Source organism: Salmo salar, chromosome ssa01 (assembly GCF_905237065.1).
Source record: "Salmo salar chromosome ssa01, Ssal_v3.1, whole genome shotgun sequence".
Lineage (NCBI taxonomy): Eukaryota > Metazoa > Chordata > Actinopteri > Salmoniformes > Salmonidae > Salmo > Salmo salar.
In genome coordinates this window covers 23,165,910-23,189,002 of record NC_059442.1, presented here as the reverse complement: position 1 = coordinate 23,189,002, position 23,093 = coordinate 23,165,910, and the positions used below count along the sequence as shown (strand labels likewise).

Genomic DNA, 23,093 nt, shown 5'->3' with positions numbered 1-23,093 from the left:
TAAACTCATCCACTCATCAGCAGCCAGATAACACATGTATCATAGAGAAAAGCACTAAAGTGACAGGGTTGGAAAATGGGTTTTACTGCACCTAGATAGTTATCTCAATGAGCCTGCGTAAGAGATGTGATTTCAAACCCACGTTACGAATAAATGACAATAATCTGTAGTAGAAAAGAGAAGAGGAATCCCCCTGACTTAGACAGATGCTAATTGCTGAATAGCTTTTCATTTTCCGTCAATAGTTTTCACTCATTGTAGCTGCAGTCACTGTGAATGTCATGAGATTTGAGCCACAGAATCACTTCACCAAGGTGAGGGCCTTACAATAGATTCTGTTCTGTGCCTGCAGAATTTTATTTATATGGGGATAGTTGAGACATAAAGACAGAAATGTGTGGCATGTGCTTCTCCTAAAGAGGTTCCCTCAGAGTTCTGAGTAAGGGTTAATCAGTTCACTTAAAATGCACTTCAAAAGAAATTCATTAAAACCTTAGACTACCTGCAGGTATTGGATTATGTTTGTGACACCAACATTACTTATCTGATTAGACGTTTACACTGAATTAGCCTTGTTGCAGACCAGGCTTCCTGAAAACGGGAAGCCTGGTGAAGATCATTTTGCTTCTTCTTCTTCTTCTTCTTCTTCTTCTTTGGAGTTTAACGGAGGTTGTCATCCAATATGTTGCATTATCGCCCCCAACTGGACTATAATATAAATCCATTATACTTTGTGATACAAAATGGGGGAAAAAGAAAACACCCTTCCTACTAACCCTACACTCATTAAAAACCCACTACCCCATTCCACTACTTTGATCCTATCTACTCCTGCACCATGCCAACGGCCTGGGAGGACGGGACACCACCACACCAGCTACCCTTTAGGTTCTCTGAAGTCAAATCTTGTATGCCCAAATACTTCTCTGCAGATGCCACCACATCTATTTTCTCTGATTGCTATGATTGCTATGAACGCTAAGAAGCCAACCTTACTGAAGCATATATCACTCGTTGGCCTCTCCCTCTGTGCTGACACAGATCTACTACTCACAGGGATCCTGTCAGGATCCCTCCCCCTTGACCCACCTTCCTCTACTTTCTTCACTGCCACAGCATACGGCACTTTCTTCACAACTCTGACTCTAGCCACCTCAACCTGCCTCTCTCGCACCGGACACTTCTGATCCCCAGCAACATGGGCACCCCTACAGATGACACACACAACTTTATCCACCGAAATTACACAATCTTCTATCCCATGCCCTGCTGCACCCTTCCCACATCTTGGAATCTCCCTCCTACAAGGTTCCGAGCTCTTCACCACACCTTCCACCTCACTTAACTCGCCCTCATTCACTTCCATTTCCCCTACAAAACTCAGTCGGGTGCAGGGTTTACTCTGTTTTGCACTTGACACCAATCTTCTTCGATACCACATCTCCATTTTTATTGCCCTCTTCCTGAAATTCAAATCCTCATTCTGTTAGACCTCTTCCTCTTTTCGTTTTATAATTTAATGTGTTTATTGTGTCTCTTTTTTATGTATTTGTCTATAAGTTTATATATGTTTACAGCAAGCAAGGGGAAGATATCAGAATAGGGGCATTGTGAATAACATTGTACGGAATGCATTTGTACTGTAGTGAAGCCGTCTCTAGAGTAATGCAATGTCTCTTTCATGATCATGTGAAACGTCAATTGCTATAACTGAATTTTTTCAGTATAATAAAGGTTCAGCAAATCCCCTTATTGTTGGGATAAATGTACCTTCAGGGGTCATTCAATTCAATATTCATCAATAATAAAAAAGATGTTTATGGCGAAAGAGACAAGACTAACAAGGGAAATCGAACTAATAGTACAGGTAGATAGCAATAAAAACGATACTACAGAGATACAAAATAAGTTAGAGGAAAAACAAAAAGAACTTGAGGAACTTATTCAAGAACGATCTAATGTAATCTATTACAAAAATAAAGCAAACTGGATGGAATATAGAGAAAAATGCACAAAATTCTTCCTGAATATCCAATACAGGAACGCTAACAAAAAGAATTTGCAGAAACTCGTTACTGAAGACGGAGTCATCTATGATTCTCTGAATGATATTTTAAAAGAGGAAGCTAATTGTTTTAGGCAGATGCTCTCTTTTCCGTCTCATCCTTTCCCCCTGAATGAAGATTATGGAAAGGAATTCTTTCCAAATAATATAAAAAATGGAAAATTAACAAATGTACAGAAAGATCAGTGCGAACGTCAAATTACAGAGGAATAACTTTTTGAGGCTATTAAATCCTTTCAGTCTGTAAAAACTCCAGGGCTTGATAGCATACATGTAGAGGTATATAAAGTATTTTTTTATATACTAAAATCTCCATTGTTAGATTGTTTTAACTACTCCTATAGAAATGGTAGTCTGTCAGGTACTCAGCAGGAAGGTCTGAGTTCTCTATTATTAAAACAAGACCCAGATGGCAAATATAAAGACCCAGTCTATCTAAAAAACTGGAGGACCCTTACACTTCAATGTTGTGATGCAAAAATACGAGCAAAATGCATAGCACTCAGAATTAAAAGGGTTTTACCAGGTATTGTTCATCCTGACCAGACAGGTTTTTTACATGGACGATACATTGGAGATAATATATGACAATTACTAGAAATAATAGAACATCATGACACATATAAGAAGCCAGGAATGGTATTTATAGCCGATTTTGATAAAGCATTTGATAAAGTAAGACTGGATTTTATTTACAAATGCCTGGATTTTTTCAATTTCGGTAATTCTATTATAAAATGGGTAAAAATAATGTATAGCAACCCCAGGTGTAAAATAGTAAATAACAGCTACTCCTCAGAGTTTTGAATTGTCAAGAAGAGTTAAACAAGGGTGTCCGCTGTCACCATATCTATTCGTTATGGCCATCGAAATGCTAGCTATTAAAATCAGATCCAATAACCACATTAGAGGATTAGAAATCCAAGGCTTAAAAACAAAGGTGTCCATGTATGCCGATGACTCAAGTTTTATATTAAGACCGTAAACTAGATCCCTGCAATGTCTCATTGAAGATCTAGATAACTTTTCTGTACTCTCTGGACTAAAACCTAATTATGATTAGTGTACAATATTACGTATTGGATCCTTAAAAAATACTTTTACATTAACCTGCAGTTTACCTATAAAATGGGCTGACGGTGAAGTAGCATACTTGGTATTCATATCACAAAATATATAATCTCTCCACAATGAATTTCAATAGAAAACTGCAAGAACCTGCAACCATGGAGAGGTAAATACCTGTCTATTTATGGAAAAATTGCCGTGATTAACTCCTTAGTCATATCTCAGTTTACTCACTTACTTATGGTGCTGCCTACTCCTGATAATTAGTTTTTCAAATCATATGAGCAAATCTGGGATGCTAAACCAGACCAAATAAAATGTGCCTATCTATATAATGAATATGAATTGGGTGGGTTGAGATTATTAAATATGAAAGCACTAAACCTCTCTGTAAAAGCTTCACTCATTCAAAAGTTTTATTTGAACCCTAAATTGTTCTCAAGTAGATTACTAAGAAAAGCTTAAGTTTTAAAATTGCCTTTTTGCCTTTGTGCAGATTGCCATGTCTCATTTTCAGTTAATTGAAAATGATACTTTTTTTCAAAGTATCCTTCTTTTTCAAACAAGCATTGCAGAGCTGGCTACAATTTCAATTTCATCCCCCTGAAAAGATAGAACAAATAGTACAACAAATAATATGGCTGATCTCAAATGTGCTGGTTGATAAAATACTTATATTTATGGAAAAGATGTTTGAAAAGGGTATTTTGTTCTTAAATGATATTGTAAATTGGAATGGTAGAGTTATGTCCTTCATGGAGTTATCAGAATTGTACAGGAAGGTTTGCTCAATCCAAGAGTACAATCAATTGATTACAGCATTACCCTAAAAATGGAGGAGGCAGGTGGCAGTGGGAGGAGGTAGGGAACTGGTCTGTCTGCCCAATATAAAGGATCAAAACTGGCGGAGGAATAAAAATAGCATAAATAGGAAAGTATACCAGTTTCATTTCAGGACCAGGATGTTGACAACTGTGCCATACAGATTGCAAAATAGTTGCGAAGAGATTTTTGATGTACAGATTCCATGGTACAGGGTGTATGAGTTATAAAACAACGCAAGATTCAAGACTTCGTGCTTTTCAGCTAAAATTATTATATAGAATTCTTGCCACCAACAAATTGTTGAATATTTGTAGCATAAAATCATTGAAGATCTGCAGATTTTGTTGTGAGGATACAGAATCAATAGAACATTTATTTTGGTATTGCCCTCAGGTAGCCAGTTTCTGGTCTCAGGTTCAGGAATGGCTGAAAATGCATAGCATTGAACTAAAATTTACCCTAGAAATAGTACTGTTAGGAGATCTGGAGAGACCGGGTCAGTCAATTACTAATATACTAATACTCTAGTAAAAGTATTTGTCTTCAACTCGCAATCTGTGGATTCTATTCGATTAGATAGATTGAAATTGTACGTTAAACATCACAGCATAGTTGAAAGATATGTGTTGCGTAGAAACCCGAAGTGGGTGGCCAGCAGAGATAGATGGGATGGGCTGAGGGAAGCTGAGGGTTGGGATGTGGAATTGGAGACAAGTGGGAGTGGAGTTGCTGTGTGAGAGATAGAATGATAGTCAAAGATAAAAGTTACAAAAAATAAATACAAAAAGTCAAAATAAAACGTAATTAAAAGTACATTTGAATTACACTAAGTGGCAGTGTTTTTACAACTAATGCCGGTTTGCCTGAGGCTGATGCCGTGCAGGTGTTTGTACACATGCATATACACACACTGTCATTCAAATAAATGCATACAAAAACACACATGTAATAGTGCCAGACATGCACACAAACATATACAGTTGGCATTGCTGTTATGATTTTAGTTGTCCTTGATGTCCTTTGTTCTAAATTTATTATTTATTTATTTATTTATAGTATTTTTGCATTGTTATTTGCTGTTTTCTTCTGTCTTTTCCTTTTTTCTCTTTAGTTCATTCTCTTGGTTGTTGGTGCATTGGGGGGTTCTTGGGGGTGGGGAATGGAATTAATTGCATTTTTTATTTTTCTACCTTGAGCAAGGCATTGACCCTGAATGCTTCTGTGTGTCGCTCTGAATGGGAATCTGTTGGATGACTGATGTGATGTGGTTGTTGAGCGGCTTCACTGCAAGTATATTGTATGTTTCAAATATTCAATAATTATACCAAAAAAATAATAATAAAAAAAAAAAAAATATTCCTCTTCTCCCGACTTTGCATGCAACCCGGAAGCATCCCGTCGTAACGCCATCTCCTATCGTCCTGCTCACCTCAGAAACGTGTCTTCTCTGGCCGCCAACATTTTAAGAGCATGAGAAGTGGCCACACACAGAAAAACAACCCCCAAACTCAACTGTGTTCTACTCCCTTTGTGCTGGAAAAACCTTCAGCTCTTTCTTGGTATACAGCTCAACCACAGCTCAACACCAGATCTCCAAATGCAGGATCCCTGCATATTAATCCTGGGGAAGGTCCATGGCAGAAATCAGCTGAAGTGGGGTCCTCAGCAATCTACACACAATACCCTATAATGACAAAGCGAAAACAGGTTTTTAGAAAACAAAATAATGGAAATACCTTATTTACGTAAGTATTCAGTCCCTTTGCTATGAGACTCGAAATTGAGCTCAAGTGCATCCTGTTTCTATTGATCATTCTTGAGATGTTTCTACAACTTGATTGGAGTCCACCTGTGGTAAATTCAATTGATTGGACATGATTTGGAAAGGCACACACCTGTCTATATAAGGTCCCACAGTTGACAGTGCATGTCAGAGCAAAAACCAAACCACGAGGTTGAAGGAATTGTCCGTAGAGCTCTGAGACAGGATTGTGTCCAGGCACAGATCTGGGGAAGGGTACCAAAACATTTGTGCAGCATTGAAGGTCCCCAAGAACACAGTGGACTCCATCATTCTTAAATGGAAGAAGTTTTGGAACAAATAAGACTCTTGCTAGAGCTGGCCGCCCGGCCAAACTAAGCAATCGGGGGAGAAGAGTCTTGGTCAGGGAGGTGACCAAGAACCCGATGGTCACTCTGACAGAGCTCTAGAGTTCCTCTGTGGAGATGGGAGAACCTTCTAATAGGACAACTATCTCTGCAGCACTCCACCAATCAGGCCTTTATGGCAGAGTGGCCAGACGGAAGCCACTCCTCAGTAAAAGGAACATGACAGCCCGCTTGGAGTTTGCCTAAAGGCACCTAAAGACTCAGACCATGAGAATCAATATTCTCTGGTCTGATGAAACCAAGATTGAACTCTTTGGACTAAATCCCAAGTGTCACCTCTGGTGGAAACGTGACCCCATCCCTACAGTCAAGCATGGTGGTGGCAGCATCATGCTGTATGGATGTTTTTCAGCGGCAGGGACTGGGAGAGTAGTCAGGATCGAGAGAAAGATGAACGGAGCAAAGTACAGAGAGATCCTTGATGAAAACCTGCTCCATAGCGCTCAGGACCTCAGACTGGGGCGAAGGTTTACCTTCCAATAGCTGTGCAGCAAAGCTTCCCATCCAACCTGACAGAGCTTGAGAGGATCTGCAGAGAAGAATAGGAGAAACTCCCCATATACAGCTGTGCCAAGCTTGTAGCATCATGCCCAAGAAGACTCGAGGCTGAAATCGCTACCAAAGGTGCTTCAACAAAGTACTGAGCAAAGGGTATGAATACTTATGTAAATATATATTTTTATATATATTTTCAAAAATGTCTAAAAAACAGTTTTTGCTTTGTCATTATGGGGTATTGTGTGTAGTTTGAGGAAGGATTTAAAAAAAATCAATTTTAGGATAAGGCTGCAACTTAATAAAATGTGGAAAGAGTCAAGGGGTCTGAATACTTTCCGAATGCACTGTATATAAACTCCCAGTAATGTATTGGGTAAAACACCAATGTTTCGGCATCACTGTGCCTTCTACAAAGTAAAACTATAAAACATTGTTTTCTGGATACATAATACAATTTCTGAGACACACTCATGCTTATTATTAATGGAAAAAGTCTTCAATTGAGTGGTTTAATATGTGAGAATCACCTGTGGCAGTCAAGTTGCACATATTTCAGTGCACTTCCTGTACATGTTTGGGCTGACTTCTGTACATGCTCTAGAGTCTAAAGCTGCAGCCTACCACTGCAACAAAGAGCTATGTGGTCCACAGCATTGACAACGTTCCCTCACAGAGGCACAGAAGTGAGACCAGAGAGAGGAACTGGGGACCAATGACTCATTTGGCAATTACAACTAAATGTTGATGACACAAATTTTCCCATAATAACGGTCTCATTGCGATACACAGAAGATCTGAATCAAAATGTCTATCGACTGCCTGAGACTCTCCTTTACCAAGACCTTACCCAATTCCCGAATGGTGCCGCGATCTAAGGCACTGCATCCCAGTTCTAGCGGAGTCACTACAGACCCTGGTTTGATTCCAGGCTGTATCACAACAAGCTGTAATTGGGAGTTCCATAGGGCGGCACACAATTGGCCCAGCGTCATCCGGGTTAGGGGTTGGCCGGGGGGTAGGCCATATATATATTTCCTCTTCGGAGGACAAAAATAAACTTCTTTTTTTTTAACTGTTTTTTATTTTGTTGTTACATGTAAATTATACACACATTTTACATACATGCCACTTTCCTTTTCTCTTTTTTTTTACAGTAGTTACATAGCAAGAATAAAGTAATTTGATATTTTGATATACACTACATCTAGATAGATATTACTTATACATTATACATCATGTTTTCAGTCATAATTATTATAGAGCATTCACAAGTATTCACACACTAGGAGAGAGGTACTGTCTTGACCCATTTACAGAGGAGCCCAATGTTCCCTGTGTAACACACAGCTGCATGGGTAGCACCTGTCAGAGCCACTGCAGAACAACCCTCAAACTTTCAACGACAGGAAGCCCTTTGGGCTGCCATATCTCCACGGAGGTGTGTGTGCACGTGTGTGTATGTGTATGTGTGTGTGTGTGTGTGTGTGTGTCTGTGTGTGTGGGTGTGCGAGTGTACGTTTGGATGGCAATGCATGAGTGAGTGATGAGATCTTCACATATAAAACTCCCTGCCTGAAAAACTCACTCAACATCCTATTGTTTCTTATGTTCTCTCCAAAAGTAGTGTTATATTTTTAGTTGCTGTTTTTGATAGGATTACTAGATATCTAAATCATGGATAAAGCTGCTCTGGCTGTAGACCAGTGAAATCGCTGACACCCTGTTGAAGAGCACATTGGGGAAGGTTCATGAGGTACGTCTTTAACCTGATGTGCTATATAATGCACTCATCTATATTGGTGTGTTCTCCCATTGAAAGCGTCATTTATCAGGATGATTGTACAACAATGTATACACTTGTCTTCTACAGTAAATGAGCAGAGTCAGAAATGTTTAGGCTATATTCAATATTGAGAAGATGTTAACTGTACTGAAAAAACAACATTTGGCTTGGCTTAAAAGGTCATACAAAACAACAGGGGAAAACCGGTCACTTAAGTTAAAACATCTGGTTTGGTGAACGCAATTCTTCTGGTTATTATGCTTTTCTAACAAGTTGACACACAATTGTTTAGGGTTTTTGTTTGTCAGGGACGGATCTGGTGACCAAGAAGGACTTTGTGATTTAGTATCCATTTTTATAGCAAATCATTACAGCTATAGAGTTTCTAATATGCATATGTAAAACTTGATCATTTCATGAAAGCAACAACATATTTTCAGAGCAGTCTGACAGATCAGTTGATGTACTTATGGAAGGCCATCTTGTCGATGTAATTCATGAAAACAGCTCTGTGAAGAGCAATGCAGGTTAGTCATACCACTAGGTAGCCTAAAAAGCAGTGTGTCCAGTCTCCACCTCTGTGTGACCATTGTCCAACCTCCAGTATGACCTTCATCACACCACACAGCATCGCAGAGAGTGGCGGTGAAGCAGACAGAATCAAAAACAATGTCTCGACAAATGCAGCCCAACATAATGATAATAAAGCCAACAAACCAAAGGCAGCGCACTGTGAGTCACACAAACCAATCTGGCCTTTGGCCTTGAGAGGAGGGCAGCCCACCAGCAGCTGAATATGATTAAAATATGAAACCAAGGGGAATCCCTTCAAATGGAACATTTTGACTTTGTTTCGATTTATTTCTGTAAGAGGCTGCCAGACAGAAGCAGAAGAGATGCCACCCAAAAACAATCCCTCTTGTCCTCCACCATTCCGTCCCTGAGCATCCCAGTGTAAGGGTAGACTATCGCTACCAGGGTCAGGCATTTCCCGACCCGTCAGATTTTCTCACGGATTTGTGCCCTTGGGACAGGCGGCGACTCCAACTAGCCCACTGACCCCGTTACATGAGCCGACCAATGGGATAGGAGTGTAGAACGGGCCTGAGAGCACAGGGTCATACTGTACTGCTGAGGGGCAGAGCACTCCATCCGCACTGAGAGCGCGCCACACATGGTTTAACACTGGATTAGTACGATTTTACATATAATCACATTTTCTATCAAAGAATCCGAACTATGATTCATTCCGAAATGAAGTAAAATAATTATAACACGAAATGTACCTTGTGAAACATTTAGTAATTTGGCGTCTCAACAAAAAAGGTCTCATTAAATTACACTACATGATCAAAATTATGTGGACATCTGCTCGTCAAACATCTCATTCCAAATTCATGAGCATTAATATGGAGTTGGTCCCCCCATTGCTGCTATAATAGCCTCCACTCTTCTGGGAAGGCTTTCCACTAGATGTTGGAACAATGCTGCAGGGACTTGCTTCCATTCAACCACAAGAGAATTAGTAAGGTCGGACACTGATGTTGTGCGATTAGGTCTGGCTCACAGTCGGCGTTCCAATTCACCCCAAAGGTGTTCGATGGGGTTAAGATCAGGGTTCTGTGCAGGCCATGGAAAGCCATTTCATGAAGCTCCCGACGAACAGTTCTTGTGCTGACATTGCTTCCAGAGGCAGTTTGAAACTCGGTAGTGAGTGTTCCACTGAGGACAGACAATTTTTATGCTCTACGTGCTTCAGCAATCCTGTTCTGTCAGCTTGTTTGGCCAACCACTTCGCGGCTCAGTTGTTGTTGCTCCTAGATGTTTCCACTTCACAAGAACAGCACTTACAGTTGATTGGGGCAGCTCTAGCAGGGCAGAAATTTGACAAACTGACTTGTTGGAAAGGTGGCATCCTATGACGGTGCCACGTTGAAAGTCACTGAGCTCTTCGGTAAGGCCATTCTACTATGTTTGTCTATGGAGATTGCATGTTTGTGAGCTTGATTTTATAAACCTGTCAGCAACAGGTGTGGCTGAAATAGCCGAATCCACTAATTTGAAGGGGTGTCGACATACTTTTGTATATACAGTATAGTGTATATTATTGGCAAATCTCTTCATTGCATCTGTCAGCATCTTAAGTCTGTCATATCCCAGCAAACTACCCAGTATATGGATCAGTTCTCAGTTCCATGCAGTTCCTCATCACATTACTATTGGATGAGGCCTATATACAGTTTACTGAAGGCGTACATGCCAATGTGTTGTAGTATTTGAAATTGCGATGGGGGATTTTTTTAAATCCTGCTACACTCTGGTTGTTGTGTACTGATGTGAAGCTACACAGAAACAAGAATGTATGTTTAATACCTCCTGATCCATTTCACCTTTTGGTCTGGCCAAGATTATTACTTAATTTTTTCACTCTGCTGATTTAGTCATCTCAGGACATCCTGAGTTGTTTGTCCAGGGCTGGGGACTTAAGGGATATTAGATGTTTACATGAATGTTAACATAAAATACATTCTGGGCAAAACGTTTTTCTTATTAAAGAGTTTGTTTATGTACACTTCATTTGATTTATTTGAAATTCGAAGGGATCTGAAGTTGAACAGCTCTTTACTTTTTAAGAGGGTAATATAATAAGCTACAGCTATCTAGTTCACTAAGTCTCTTGGGAACCAAGTCTAAGTATGAGGCACTAAGCAACTATATTGTTTAACTCAAGTACTCGAAAATTGTTATTATACTTTGTCAATCAATCTCTTCTATTATGTGGTGATGTAAATTGACAGAAACCCTTGACCATGTTTCAGGTAAAATGGGATGCAACTATAGTTCAGATTATGATGATGACTGGATAGAGAACCTAGACGAAGTGTGTGACCACTGCAATTGCCCGATTCCCCCCAAGTCAGCTAAACTGGTGAGTGTTTTTCGACGGCGGCATAGCGTCTGGACGTGGCTGGGTAACTGAAAGAAATGTGCCAAAATAATTCACTTTTTGTCCCGAATACAAAGTGTTATGTTTGGGGCAAATCCAATACAACATGTTACTAAGTACCACTTTCCATATTTTCAAGCATAGTGGTGGCTGCATCACGTTATGGGTATGCTTGTAATCGTTAAGTACTGGGGAGTTTTTCAGGATAAAAATTAACAGGATGGAGCTAAGCACAGGCAAAATCCTTGAGGAAACCCTGGTTCAGTACGCTTTCTTCCAGACACTGGGAGATTAATTCACCTTTCAGCAGGAAAATAACCTTAAACACAAGGCCAAATCTACACTGGAGTTGCTTACCAAGAAGACAGTGAATGTTCCTTAGTGTCCGAGTAACAGTTTTGACTTAAATCTACTTTAAAATCTTTGGCAAAACCTGAAAATGGTTGTCTAGTAATGATGAACAACCAATCTGACAGCACATGAAGAATTTTGAAAAGAATAATGGGCAAATGTTGCACAATCCAGGTATAGAAAGGTCTTGCCCAGAAAGACTTACAGCTGTAATCACTGCCAAAGGTGATTCTAGCATGTATGGACTCAGGGGTTGAATACTTATCTAATCAAGATATGTTAGTGTTTTATGAATTCTTTACAAATGTTCACATTTTTCTTCCACTTCGACATTACAGAGTATTTTGTGTAGATCATTGACCAAAAAAATTACAATTAAATCCATTTTAATCCCACTTTGTAACACAACAAAATGTGGAAAAAGTCAAGCGTTGTGAATACTTTCTGAAGGCACTGTAGATTACAAATACAGGAGAAGAGCACATGTGAATGCCATTTTGTGGTGGGACAGTTTGTTGGCACAAAGTAAACATTACGTAAAACCTGTTAAATGAAATTTAATCTTAATCTGGTTAAGGTGAAATTGTTTTCTACCGTCAATTAAATTGTAAGTGTTACTGTTCTCATGCAAATAACAACTTGAACTTCCATATTGTTAGTACACTGAATGACAATCTTTGAATTCTCAAGTGGAAACCTAGGTTATTTTACTGAACCTTAACCTGCTTTGCTCTTATCAGTACACAGATCAACTGATCCCATACCCCTCTCATCTCACGCCTCCCTCTTCCCCTCTACCAGGTATGTTCTTATACATGAATATGTGGGTAAATATGTGCCATCTTCTTGTGGGTCAAATCTGATCATTACGGTTTATGTTTTCCTAACCCATGCGGGTGTTGTGTTGTGCAGATAACCTGGTGGTTGCCATATACAGCTATGAACCCAACCACAGTGATGACCTGGGATTTGAGAAGGGAGACAAGCTGAAGATCCTCAATAAGTAAGAATAGGGGAGGATGTGTGATGATGCCATTTACTTTTTAGAGGATGTGGTATATTTGTGTAGGTATGCAAAAGTGTGTAGTTGTTTGACAAAGCATGACACATTGCCAAGGCTTGGAAAGTATGATATAGTGAGATAGTGTGTGTTAGTTAGAACAGCTACACTACATGTAAGTGTTGTTGTTGTGTGTGCTGTCTAGGGACGACCCGGAGTGGTTCATGGCAGAGTCGCTCATCACAGGCCAGAAGGGCTTCATCCCATACAACTTTGTGGCCCCCCTGAACTCCATGGAGATGGAGACGTAAGTCAATTCAGAAAGTCAAATAACTGTATTTCATTTCACTTTAAGTCACGTAGGAAGAACATACATCACCCAACAGCGTCTAACTCAACCCCAACACCATCTCCCCATACACAACAGTCAACACCCGTTAAGGGAAAGGGATGTGGTTTTGTTTGAAGTTCTACGCCTGTTTCTTGTGTTTCAGATGGTTTTTCAAGAACCTCTCCAGAAACGATGCCATGAGGCTCCTGCTAGCTCCGGGTAACACACAGGGCTCCTTCATGGTCAGAGAGAGTGAGACCACCAAAGGCTCCTTCTCCTTGTCTGTCAGGGAATTTGATCCGAACACGGGAGACACGGTCAAGCACTACCGAATCCGCAACTTGGATACTGGTGGTTTCTACATCACCACAAAGATATCCTTCAACTCCCTGAAAGAGCTGGTCCAGCATCACTCACGTACGTGCTATGACTCACACCCTGTCTGAACTCCTGGAGCGATGCCTCCAGTCAGAACACAATAATACATCAGCCAAACAATACATATAGCTTTGGTACCAAAAACCATTACCATACCATCCATAGTGCACATACTCGTCTGTTTTAAAATGTGAACTGTATAAGGTGGCATTGTTTGACCTTTGACTCTGCCTGTGTTGTATGTGTCTGCAGGTGAGGCGGATGGCCTGTGCACCCGGTTGATGAAGCCCTGCCAGTCCCGTGTGCCCCAGAAACCCTGGTGGCAGGACGAATGGGAGATCCCCCGAGAGTCCCTCAAGATGGAGCGCCGGCTCGGGGCCGGGCAGTTTGGGGAAGTCTGGATGGGTGAGTAAAGGAAATATTGTACTTTTTACTCCATACATTTTCCTTGACACACAAAGGTACTCGTTACATTTTGAATGCTTAGCAGTACAGGAATAGTCAAATTCACACACATATCAACAGAACATCCCTGGTCATCCATACTGCCTCTGATCTGGCAGACTCACTAAACACGCATGCTTCCTTTGTAAATTATGTCTGAATATTGGAGTGTGCCCCTGGCTTTCCATAAATTTAAAAAACAGGAAAGTATATTTTAAACCAAATACTTTTAGACTTTTACTCAAGTAGTATTTTACTGGGTGACTTTTACTAGTCCTCTTTTATTAAGGTATTTTTTACTTTTACTCAAGTATGACAGTTGGGTACTTTTTCCACCACTGTTCAGGCTATATACAACCTACAACCACAGTGGACATTTTCAGAATACAAATGAGTGTGTTGGTTTACATAGATGCCCTAGATATAAAGCAACCAGTTGCTCAATCTGGCTTTGGGCCTGTCTGTGTCTGCCAGAGCAGCTTTAGTTTAGGCTTTAGTTCTGCATTGTGTGTAATTTCCTAAATACTGCCATGACTGCACAGCTTGTTTGAGCTGGTATAAAGTCTCTTGGGATTGATGTCAGGTATCAGTTGGATTACGCAAGAGCCAGTGAGCATTCTAGGTTGAAGATCTAGTCAAAATCCAGAGTCTGTAGCTAAGTCTCTCTGAAGCTCTTCACATGTCTATATTAGTTCATACATGTATGTCTATATTACAATATTTACTATCGCCTCCCATTGTGACCCTAAAGTCAAACATTACACAAGAAACTTCAATGTCTTGATGGTGAGAATATATTTTAATGTAATCTAAACCCTCCACACTATTTTTCCAGTGGAGGGGGAGATTTCCCTATCGTCCATCTTCATGTGTGTGAACACAATGCTACATTCAAAACAGCCCCCTGTATCAGAGCTCAAAATAGCCTGCCATGGAACTTTGTATTAACAACTTCCTCCTGCATGCGATCTTGGCAACATATTTGTTTTTCCTTTCCTCATCCGAACAGCAGCAACTGAATACACCCACATCGTTGGGGTGATTGTTGTTCCACATTAAATGTTTATCCATGCATGTCAGATTGGAAAAAAGTTCATCACCATTTTTGTTTTAGATAAAATGTTGAGAAGAATGCTTTCAATAACAAAACAAGTTGATTCTCACCATTACAGCTTAGGTTATACAACTCAGCTAGTTGAGAGTGACCGATAGTGAACTTGCATGTCCTCAAGTGACTCTGTCATAGGCCTACACATTGTATACTACACTACTGAATAATAACACTGTAGTGTGATAGTAGTATTACTATATATTTATTTACTGTATCACCAATGGCCTTCCTCTATGCTGCAGGTCTGTACAACAACCACAGACGGGTGGCCATTAAGAACCTGAAGGTGGGCACCATGTCCATGGCTGCCTTCCTGGCCGAGGCCAACCTGATGAAGGAGCTGCAGCACCCGCGCCTGGTGCGCCTCTTCGCCGTGGTAACCCAGGAGCCCATCTACATCATCACAGAGTTCATGGAGAACGGTGGGTGTCACTGTCTAGGATTACATTGTTATTAGGCTAATGGTCAATGCTCATCTTTCAGGGTAAGACTAACTCCCTATACAATAGGTAACCTTGACTCTATTCTATTCAGTTCTGTTCTTCTATTTTGGTGAACCTGCGGCACTTGCCTTAACTAAAATAATCAAATCAACAAACGTGAACTTTAACTCTGTTTTCCCTGACCAGCCGGGGCCTCTGATGTCTACACACCAAAGGGAAGTCTGTTCTGACTGGAAAAGAGTGATGTCAAATAGGAGAGTGGTGATTCACCGTCTCATTGTTCAGTGATGGGGCCTGTGTCGACCCCCATGGGCGCGTGGCTCCATTCCAGTGTCAGTACACAGACCCCCCCCCCCAGACCCCCATAATCCCCCAGTCAGACGAGGCCTTTCAGCCACTGTCCAGTGACTACTCTCTTTCTCTCCTCACACAACAAAGAGAGAGGCTGCCTGTAAAAGGGAAGCAAACCCAGACCAACAAAAATGTCACCATGGTTACAGGTGCATTGCACAGACTGAAAATGTAACTTCATAGAATAACAACAATATGTTCTCTCCGGTAGCCTCTGTCTTAACCTCTGACTACTGTTAGTATATCCCCTGCATGTTTTCACATTGCCCTTGTAACAGTTTAGCTTCCGTCCCTCTCCTCGCCCCTACCTGGGCTCAAACCAGGGACCCTCTGCACACAGACAACAGTCACCCTCGAAGCATCGTTACCCATCGTGCCACCCCTTGCAGAGCAAGGGGAACAAACACTTCAGGTCTCAGAGCGAGTGACGTCACCGATTGAAACGCTATTAGCGCGCACCACCGCTAACTAGCTAGCCATTTCACATCGGTTACACTCACCCCCCTTTTGACCTCATCCTTTTCCGCAGCAACCAGTGATCTGGGTCAACAGCATCAATGTAACAGTTTAGCTTCCGTCCCTCTCCTCGCCCCTACCTGGGCTCAAACCAGGGACCCTCTGCACACAGACAACAGTCACCCTCGAAGCATCGTTACCCATCGTGCCACCCCTTGCAGAGCAAGGGGAACAAACACTTCAGGTCTCAGAGCGAGTGACGTCACCGATTGAAACGCTATTAGCGCGCACCACCGCTAACTAGCTAGCCATTTCACATCGGTTACACTCACCCCCCTTTTGACCTCATCCTTTTCCGCAGCAACCAGTGATCTGGGTCAACAGCATCAATGTAACAGTTTAGCTTCCGTCCCTCTCCTCGCCCCAACCTGGGCTTGAACCAGGGACCTTCTGCACACATCAACAACTGACGCCAACGAAGCATCATTACCCATCGCGCCACAAAAGCCACGGCCCTTGCAGAGCAAGGGGAACAACTACTTCAGGTCTCAGTGCGAGTGACGTCACCGATTGAAACGCTATTAGCGCGCACCACCGCTAACTAGCTAGCCATTTCACATCGGTTACACCCTCAAAGTTTGTTGTTGCCTTTTTGAAGTCCTTACATTGCGATAGACAATAACAAAGCACATTGGAAGACACTGTCACTGGTGCATCAACATCTTCAGTATGTAAGTGCTCCGAGCTAGTGAATGTCAGGCCTTTGTATAGTCCTCTATAAGCTGTCTCTTTGTATGTGATTCACGTGTTCACAGACACAATTGTTGCCTCTGTTGTCACTAGAAAGGAAGGCTTGATGTTCCCATCCTCTCAATTTGTCCTTTTTTTTTTTAATCACTGAAGATAATACAACCGGAAAATTACAGGCGTGGCACCCTTAACATCCCCTGCAACCTTGGTTTATACCGTGACCTTGGCTTCTATCGCGACCTTGGCGCACATACATCAAAGGAGTCCTTCTGGACTGAAGCACAGAAGCCTGTTTCCTTTCTTTCCTGGAACAGTCATTCCTCTTTTCTTAAGGCAATTCCTGCTGCTAGCCTTGGCTGGCTGAGGTCCTGTGGCATCGTTCTGTTCTAATCAAACACAACATAGAGATGGAGGAGCCATGCCCTGTCAAATAGAAGCCATGCATCACATTGACTGATGGTGAACGAACTTCCTGTGAATGTTAATTTTCAAATTTAAAAATCTATGTCTGAGACATCTAAATGTAGTTTGAATGGCAGTGTTGAGTGTCATTGATCTTTCCCACAAGGAATTTCACTGAACATAGTTTGAGATAACATTATTTGTATCTTATAATAATTCCACCTACATTTTTTTAGGTCTTGCCAATTCATTGATATTAAAATTATTATTACATTCTAAAATATGTGAGAATAACGTGGACATTGCCTGACTAAATAGATTGGATGCATGCATGCTGATTTTTCTGTAGCCTACGTGGCCGACACAGAGACACATAATAAACCCATGAATAGCGGTAGCATTCATCTCAACATTTGAATCTCATCATCACTTATTATAATGACAGTGACCAAAAAACAGGTAATTTTTTTAATGGATGGATTTGTATTGGACGCCAAGTCGTCCTCATAATAACCGCACTTGGTTTTACCGCAACAGAGTAGTGCCCAACCCTTTAAATGAAGTGACGGGAAACAAACAAAAGTGGCCACATCGCTCACAAAAACTGATCAAAAATGTAATCACGGGTAATTATAAATGGAGCAGGAGAACTTATAAATTGGCTAGAATAATTACAATAACTTTTCAAGCACCAAGTAAGGAAATGTCTGATTTTCAAGGGTTGGCCTATTCCAGTACAAATTCATGTTCAATAGTCTAATTCAAGCACCTTGTATTGTTTAAAATTGCAGGTGTAACATGGAAAACAAAATGTATTTATCATGTTATTTCATTAATAGATCATATTATGAATAAGCCCACTAGACTGGGTAATTTGTTGTCATTATATCCAGAATAATTCATAGGAATAGCATTGGGTGTTGCTCAATAGTCTGTCCAATACAATTGTGCACAGTAGACTCGGTGTCCAATCCGAGGTACCAAAACATAAGAAAACATGAACTCATTACCTTGATGATTTCTCTGTTAAACCTAACAAGACCCTGCTGTCTCGTTAGGTTTAACAGACAACAACAGATGATCAGCATCACTTCTCTAGGGATATTAGATTCAATGTGTATCCAGGCACAACCTATATTCTGGACATTCCTCACAAACACCTTTTTTTCCATCACTTGGGCTGTTGTTGCATCACTTGCCCTATCACAACAGTTGTTCGTCACTTGACTGTCAATCGGAAAATTCCTTCCTGGATCAGATGATGAAGTGTGAAAATATCACAGCGTAACTAACCAATTGGACTCCAAATGGCATTCAACAAGTATTATGCAAAATTACTGAAGAACCACATTAATGACAGTATCGATTTAGGTTTTAAGTATCAAGGTAAGGTGGCTTTTTTGGTTAGATGCACTCGATTTTGCAATGCCTACATTATTTTGGATTTGTATGCCCATGAAAACTGTTTTCATGCCATACCATAAGGAGACACTAAGTGTTATGTAGTTACACTGCATTTCTGATATCTCTATACAACAAACTGTCCAACAGCTAGATCCATGATTCTTACACGGTTCAAGTTCAATGTATAATTTAACTGATTAATGCTTAATATATGTATAACGACAACTTACACTGCCATAAATGCAAGGATTTTGGACAAATCCTTGAAGACACCAACCATGATAAAGGGTTAAACAGGTTTTAAATCAACTCGTGAATTGTATTGACTATAGCTATGATCCCCTTATATCTTAATGTAATGTCATGAAGAAAAACGTGCTGATTATTATCAATGACTTATCAACAGCTGTAACAAGTTGTCCAGTGTAGGAAATATTCACTGGTACCCTAGTTTATAGAAAGACCCATATGGCATTTTAATAACTTGATCACACTTTATTACAGGCGCTCTTGTAGATTTTCTCAAGACGTCCGAGGGATCCAGAATACCCATCAACACCCTCATAGATATGGCGTCTCAGGCAAGTCCCCTGCTCTTTACTTCAATCTCAATAGCTCTCTATACACTGTCTCCCACACTCTGTCTCACTATCCCCTCCATTCGCTCTTTCATTTTCTATTCTCTCTGTATGATCCTCGTCGACAGGAAACAGCCCTTGCTATTATGAGGCTTACACTAATCTCACTGTAACAATGGAGACCCCTGTGTGAGGTTTATTAACAATAACACCATAAGTCTAGACACCTTGACACACATCTAACTGTGTCACCACCACTGTGTTACTCACCCCTTGAACTTCATAAGATCAAGAAAGCAGTTGTATTGCTATTTGAGCCTCTCGTATAAGGACAAATTACTTATGAGTAGTTTGACGGTCAAATATTGGGCCAAAGATGGGAGAACATCTGCTTACACCAACATCTAATCTAATTGGGCTACACTAACGTAATGTTATGGTTCAATTATATTAAAAAACACGAGCTGGCGCACACCCAGAATAATAGTTTGTGTGGAGGTGCTGACTAGCGGCGAATACACTCCATGTATAACCTCCCAGCAATTTAATGGGTATTTACCAACGTTTCGGCATCACTGTGCCTTCTTCAGGGTTCAATTATGTACCTCTCATTTACAGTAATGGAAATTGAGCCACATGGAGGTGTAATGGGGTTACAGGGATGTCAACTAGCCAAGCTCAGAGTACTCTCAAAGCTGCCTGTTGCAGAGGAAGAGCCGACTCTATGGAAGGTATTATGCAAAAAGACAATGTTCCTGAGCAATGGCTAGAACACTGATGGCATTCAGCATCATATGTTGCTGTGAGCACGTAGTGAGTAAGAACCCAACTGCCATGGAATTGGATTTAGAATTCAAATGAGTCCTGTAAGAAATGACTCTGGCCCAACAGTGGAAACTCTGTCTAGTGTATCGTGCTATTGAGAGCAGGGCTGCCTGTTTACAGCCAGAAGATCTTCACATCAACTGAAAGTGAGGGCAGAGGGGCATCTAAGATAGTTAGGGCTAGGGTTAGGGTTACTGCCAGGTTAGGGTCGGGGCTTCTTGAAGATGAAGACTTTGTGTTATACTGTGTTTTTTGTGTGACGTGAAAGACAGTGAAACAACATGAACCCTAGAGCTAGTGAGTGAAGATTTAGACATTTTTGGGCATGATGATGAGGTCAAGTTCATACAACACACGCACCTCTCGGTTTTCTCCCAAGGACCCCGGGCCCCATGACGCCTATTACGTCTGAAATATGCACCAATTTCTGCCTAAACACACACACACACGTACATGAAGGGGGAGGTGAGAACACACTCATTGCTACCACAGAAAACTTGCACACTCTTACCATCATATGTTTCATAATCATACTCATTTTTCTCACACAGGAAATGTTATGGTTTTACCTTTATTAAATTAATTTAGGGAAAAGACAAATATGATTAGATCAGCCATAATTATAACCTGCCTGTGAAAACTGAGTGGAGCACTGAGGTGAGGAACAGAGATTTGACCTGGGAAAGTGGGAACCTCCCTGTCACAGGAATCTTCCTCTGCCCTGTCTGTCTCTAATACACACAAACACGCGTGTGCGCACGCGCACGCACGCACACGCACACACACACACAGTGTATTCATAAGTCTTTGCTAGGTAAAGCCCTGCCTTATCTCAGCTCACTGGTCACCATAGCAGCACCCACCCGTAGCACGCGCTCCAGCAGGTATATTTCACTGGTCACCCCCAAAGCCAATTCCTCCTTCGGCCACCTTTCCTTACAGTTCTCTGCTGCCAATGACTGGAACGAACTGCAAAAATCACTGAAGCTGGAGACTCATATCTCCCTCACTAGCTTTAAGCACCAGCTGTCAGAGCAGCTCACAGATCACTGCACCTGTACATAGCCCATCTGTAAATAGCCCATCCAACTACCTCATCCCCATACTGTTATTTTTTATATATTTTTTGCTCCTTGCACCCCAGTATCTCTACTTGCACATTCAACTTCTGCACATTTATCACTCCAGTGTTTAATTTCTATATTGTAATTATTTAGCCACTACGGCCTATTCATTGCCTTACCTCCCTTATCCTACCTCATTTGCACACAATGTATATACACTTTTTCTATTGTATTATTGACTGTATGTTTGTTATTCCATGTGTAACTCTGTGTCGTTGTTTGTGTCGCACTGCTTTGCTTTATCTTGGCCAGGTCGCAGTTGTAAATGAGAACTTGTTTTCATCTAGCCTACCTGGTTAAATAAAGGTGAAAAAATAAATAAATAAATCCTTCCTTATGTTGTACTGCCTACTGCAGGTGGCTGAGGGAATGGCCTACATTGAAGAGAAGAACTACATCCATCGGGACCTACGAGCAGCAAACATCCTGGTGTCTGATGAGCTCATCTGTAAGATTGCTGACTTTGGACTCGCAAGACTCATTGAGGACAACGAATACACAGCCAGAGAGGGTAGAAGGACTTTCCTTAGTTTACACTATAAAAATGGATGTGCTTGAATGTTCTGAGTGCTTTCTTCTTTGCCAGGAATTCTCTCTGTACTATAGCCCCACCAAGTGTTCATGTAGAATGCATTGGGTGCTATTGAAATGAACATAATCATAAAGTAAACCTATTTCACTTTTCAGGTGCCAAATTCCCCATTAAATGGACAGCACCTGAAGCTATAAACTACGGAACCTTTTCCATCAAGTCAGATGTGTGGTCTTTTGGAATCCTCTTGACAGAGATAGTGACGTATGGTCGTATCCCATATCCAGGTATTTGACTGAGGATACTCCACACCATTCTCCAAATAGCACCTGTATACAGTAATACTCAAAAATCACATATTTTGTTCACCAAAATACAACACTTTTCCCATATTATCAGCCAGACTGCATCCCCATCTCTTGTCTTCTCCCACTGTCAGGCATGAGTAACCCAGAGGTGATCCAGAACCTGGAGCGAGGCTACCGGATGCCCCGATCAGAGGACTGCCCTGAAGGTCTGTACAACATTATGAAACTGTGCTGGAATGAGAGCCCAGAGAACCGGCCAACCTTTGAGTATCTGAGGAGCGTTCTGGAGGACTTCTTCACAGCAACAGAGGGGCAGTACCAAGAACAGCCTTGCTAAGGCATACAGACATGGGATAGGAGAGGAGAGGTCATGACAGACATTAACTCCAACTGTTAAAACAGAGATATAATCCCAGTTTATATGCTTTTGATACTGTCTGTCTGAGAACCTTGCCGGATCTCCTTTCAAAACACACTTTGTAATCTTAGGCTCTGTAGACAGACAGATAAACACCTAATACTTTGAAGAAGGATGCAATGAAAGCATATATAGTGTAACATTTTTGAGAGCTCAAGGAAGATACCACAGTACTTCTGTATCCTCCAATTTCTTTGACATTTCATGTTATTTGTTCCATTTTGTACTGTTTTGATATTGCTATAATCTATTTGTATATTTTGCTATGCGTTTGAAGACTATAAATGGAAGATGACATGATGTATCTTAAAAAAGCACACGTTAGGCCTACTCTGTTCATTTACCTGTTAATGCCATTGACAAGAAATTCATATGGAATGTCAATGATGCTCATTAAATAAAAAGTAAAGTAAAACATAAAAAGGAATGTAAAAATGAGCAATAAGTGTCAAAAGTGTTTTATTTTTAAGATCCCTACCTGAAATCCAAACCGTCCTTGTTGTGGCGGGATGTGTCTGCAACGCCGTCTACA

General features: G+C 41.0%; 1 protein-coding gene across 1 annotated transcript; it reads left to right on the top strand.

Annotated features, from left to right (window-relative positions):
- Positions 1 to 8,101: 8,101 nt before the first annotated feature.
- LOC106578585 (proto-oncogene tyrosine-protein kinase LCK) lies at positions 8,102 to 22,999 on the top strand. The gene is made up of 12 exons (XM_014157609.2): positions 8,102 to 8,378; positions 11,228 to 11,337; positions 12,447 to 12,507; positions 12,619 to 12,709; positions 12,912 to 13,013; positions 13,201 to 13,454; positions 13,668 to 13,820; positions 15,213 to 15,392; positions 19,281 to 19,357; positions 21,661 to 21,814; positions 21,991 to 22,122; positions 22,275 to 22,999. Exons 2-12 carry the CDS (start codon positions 11,233 to 11,235, stop codon positions 22,478 to 22,480), a joined length of 1,515 nt encoding a protein of 504 aa, XP_014013084.1. The 5' UTR covers positions 8,102 to 8,378; positions 11,228 to 11,232; the 3' UTR covers positions 22,481 to 22,999.
- The last annotated feature ends 94 nt before the right edge of the window (positions 23,000 to 23,093 follow it).

Coding starts and splice junctions, on each gene's coding strand:
- LOC106578585 (XM_014157609.2), top strand. CDS start 11,233: ATGGGATGCAACTATAGTTCAGATTATGATGATGACTGGATAGAGAAC. Junction 12,710..12,911: donor AAGCTGAAGATCCTCAATAA/GTAAGAATAGGG, acceptor TGTGCTGTCTAG/GGACGACCCGGAGTGGTTCA. Junction 21,815..21,990: donor CGAATACACAGCCAGAGAGG/GTAGAAGGACTT, acceptor TTCACTTTTCAG/GTGCCAAATTCCCCATTAAA.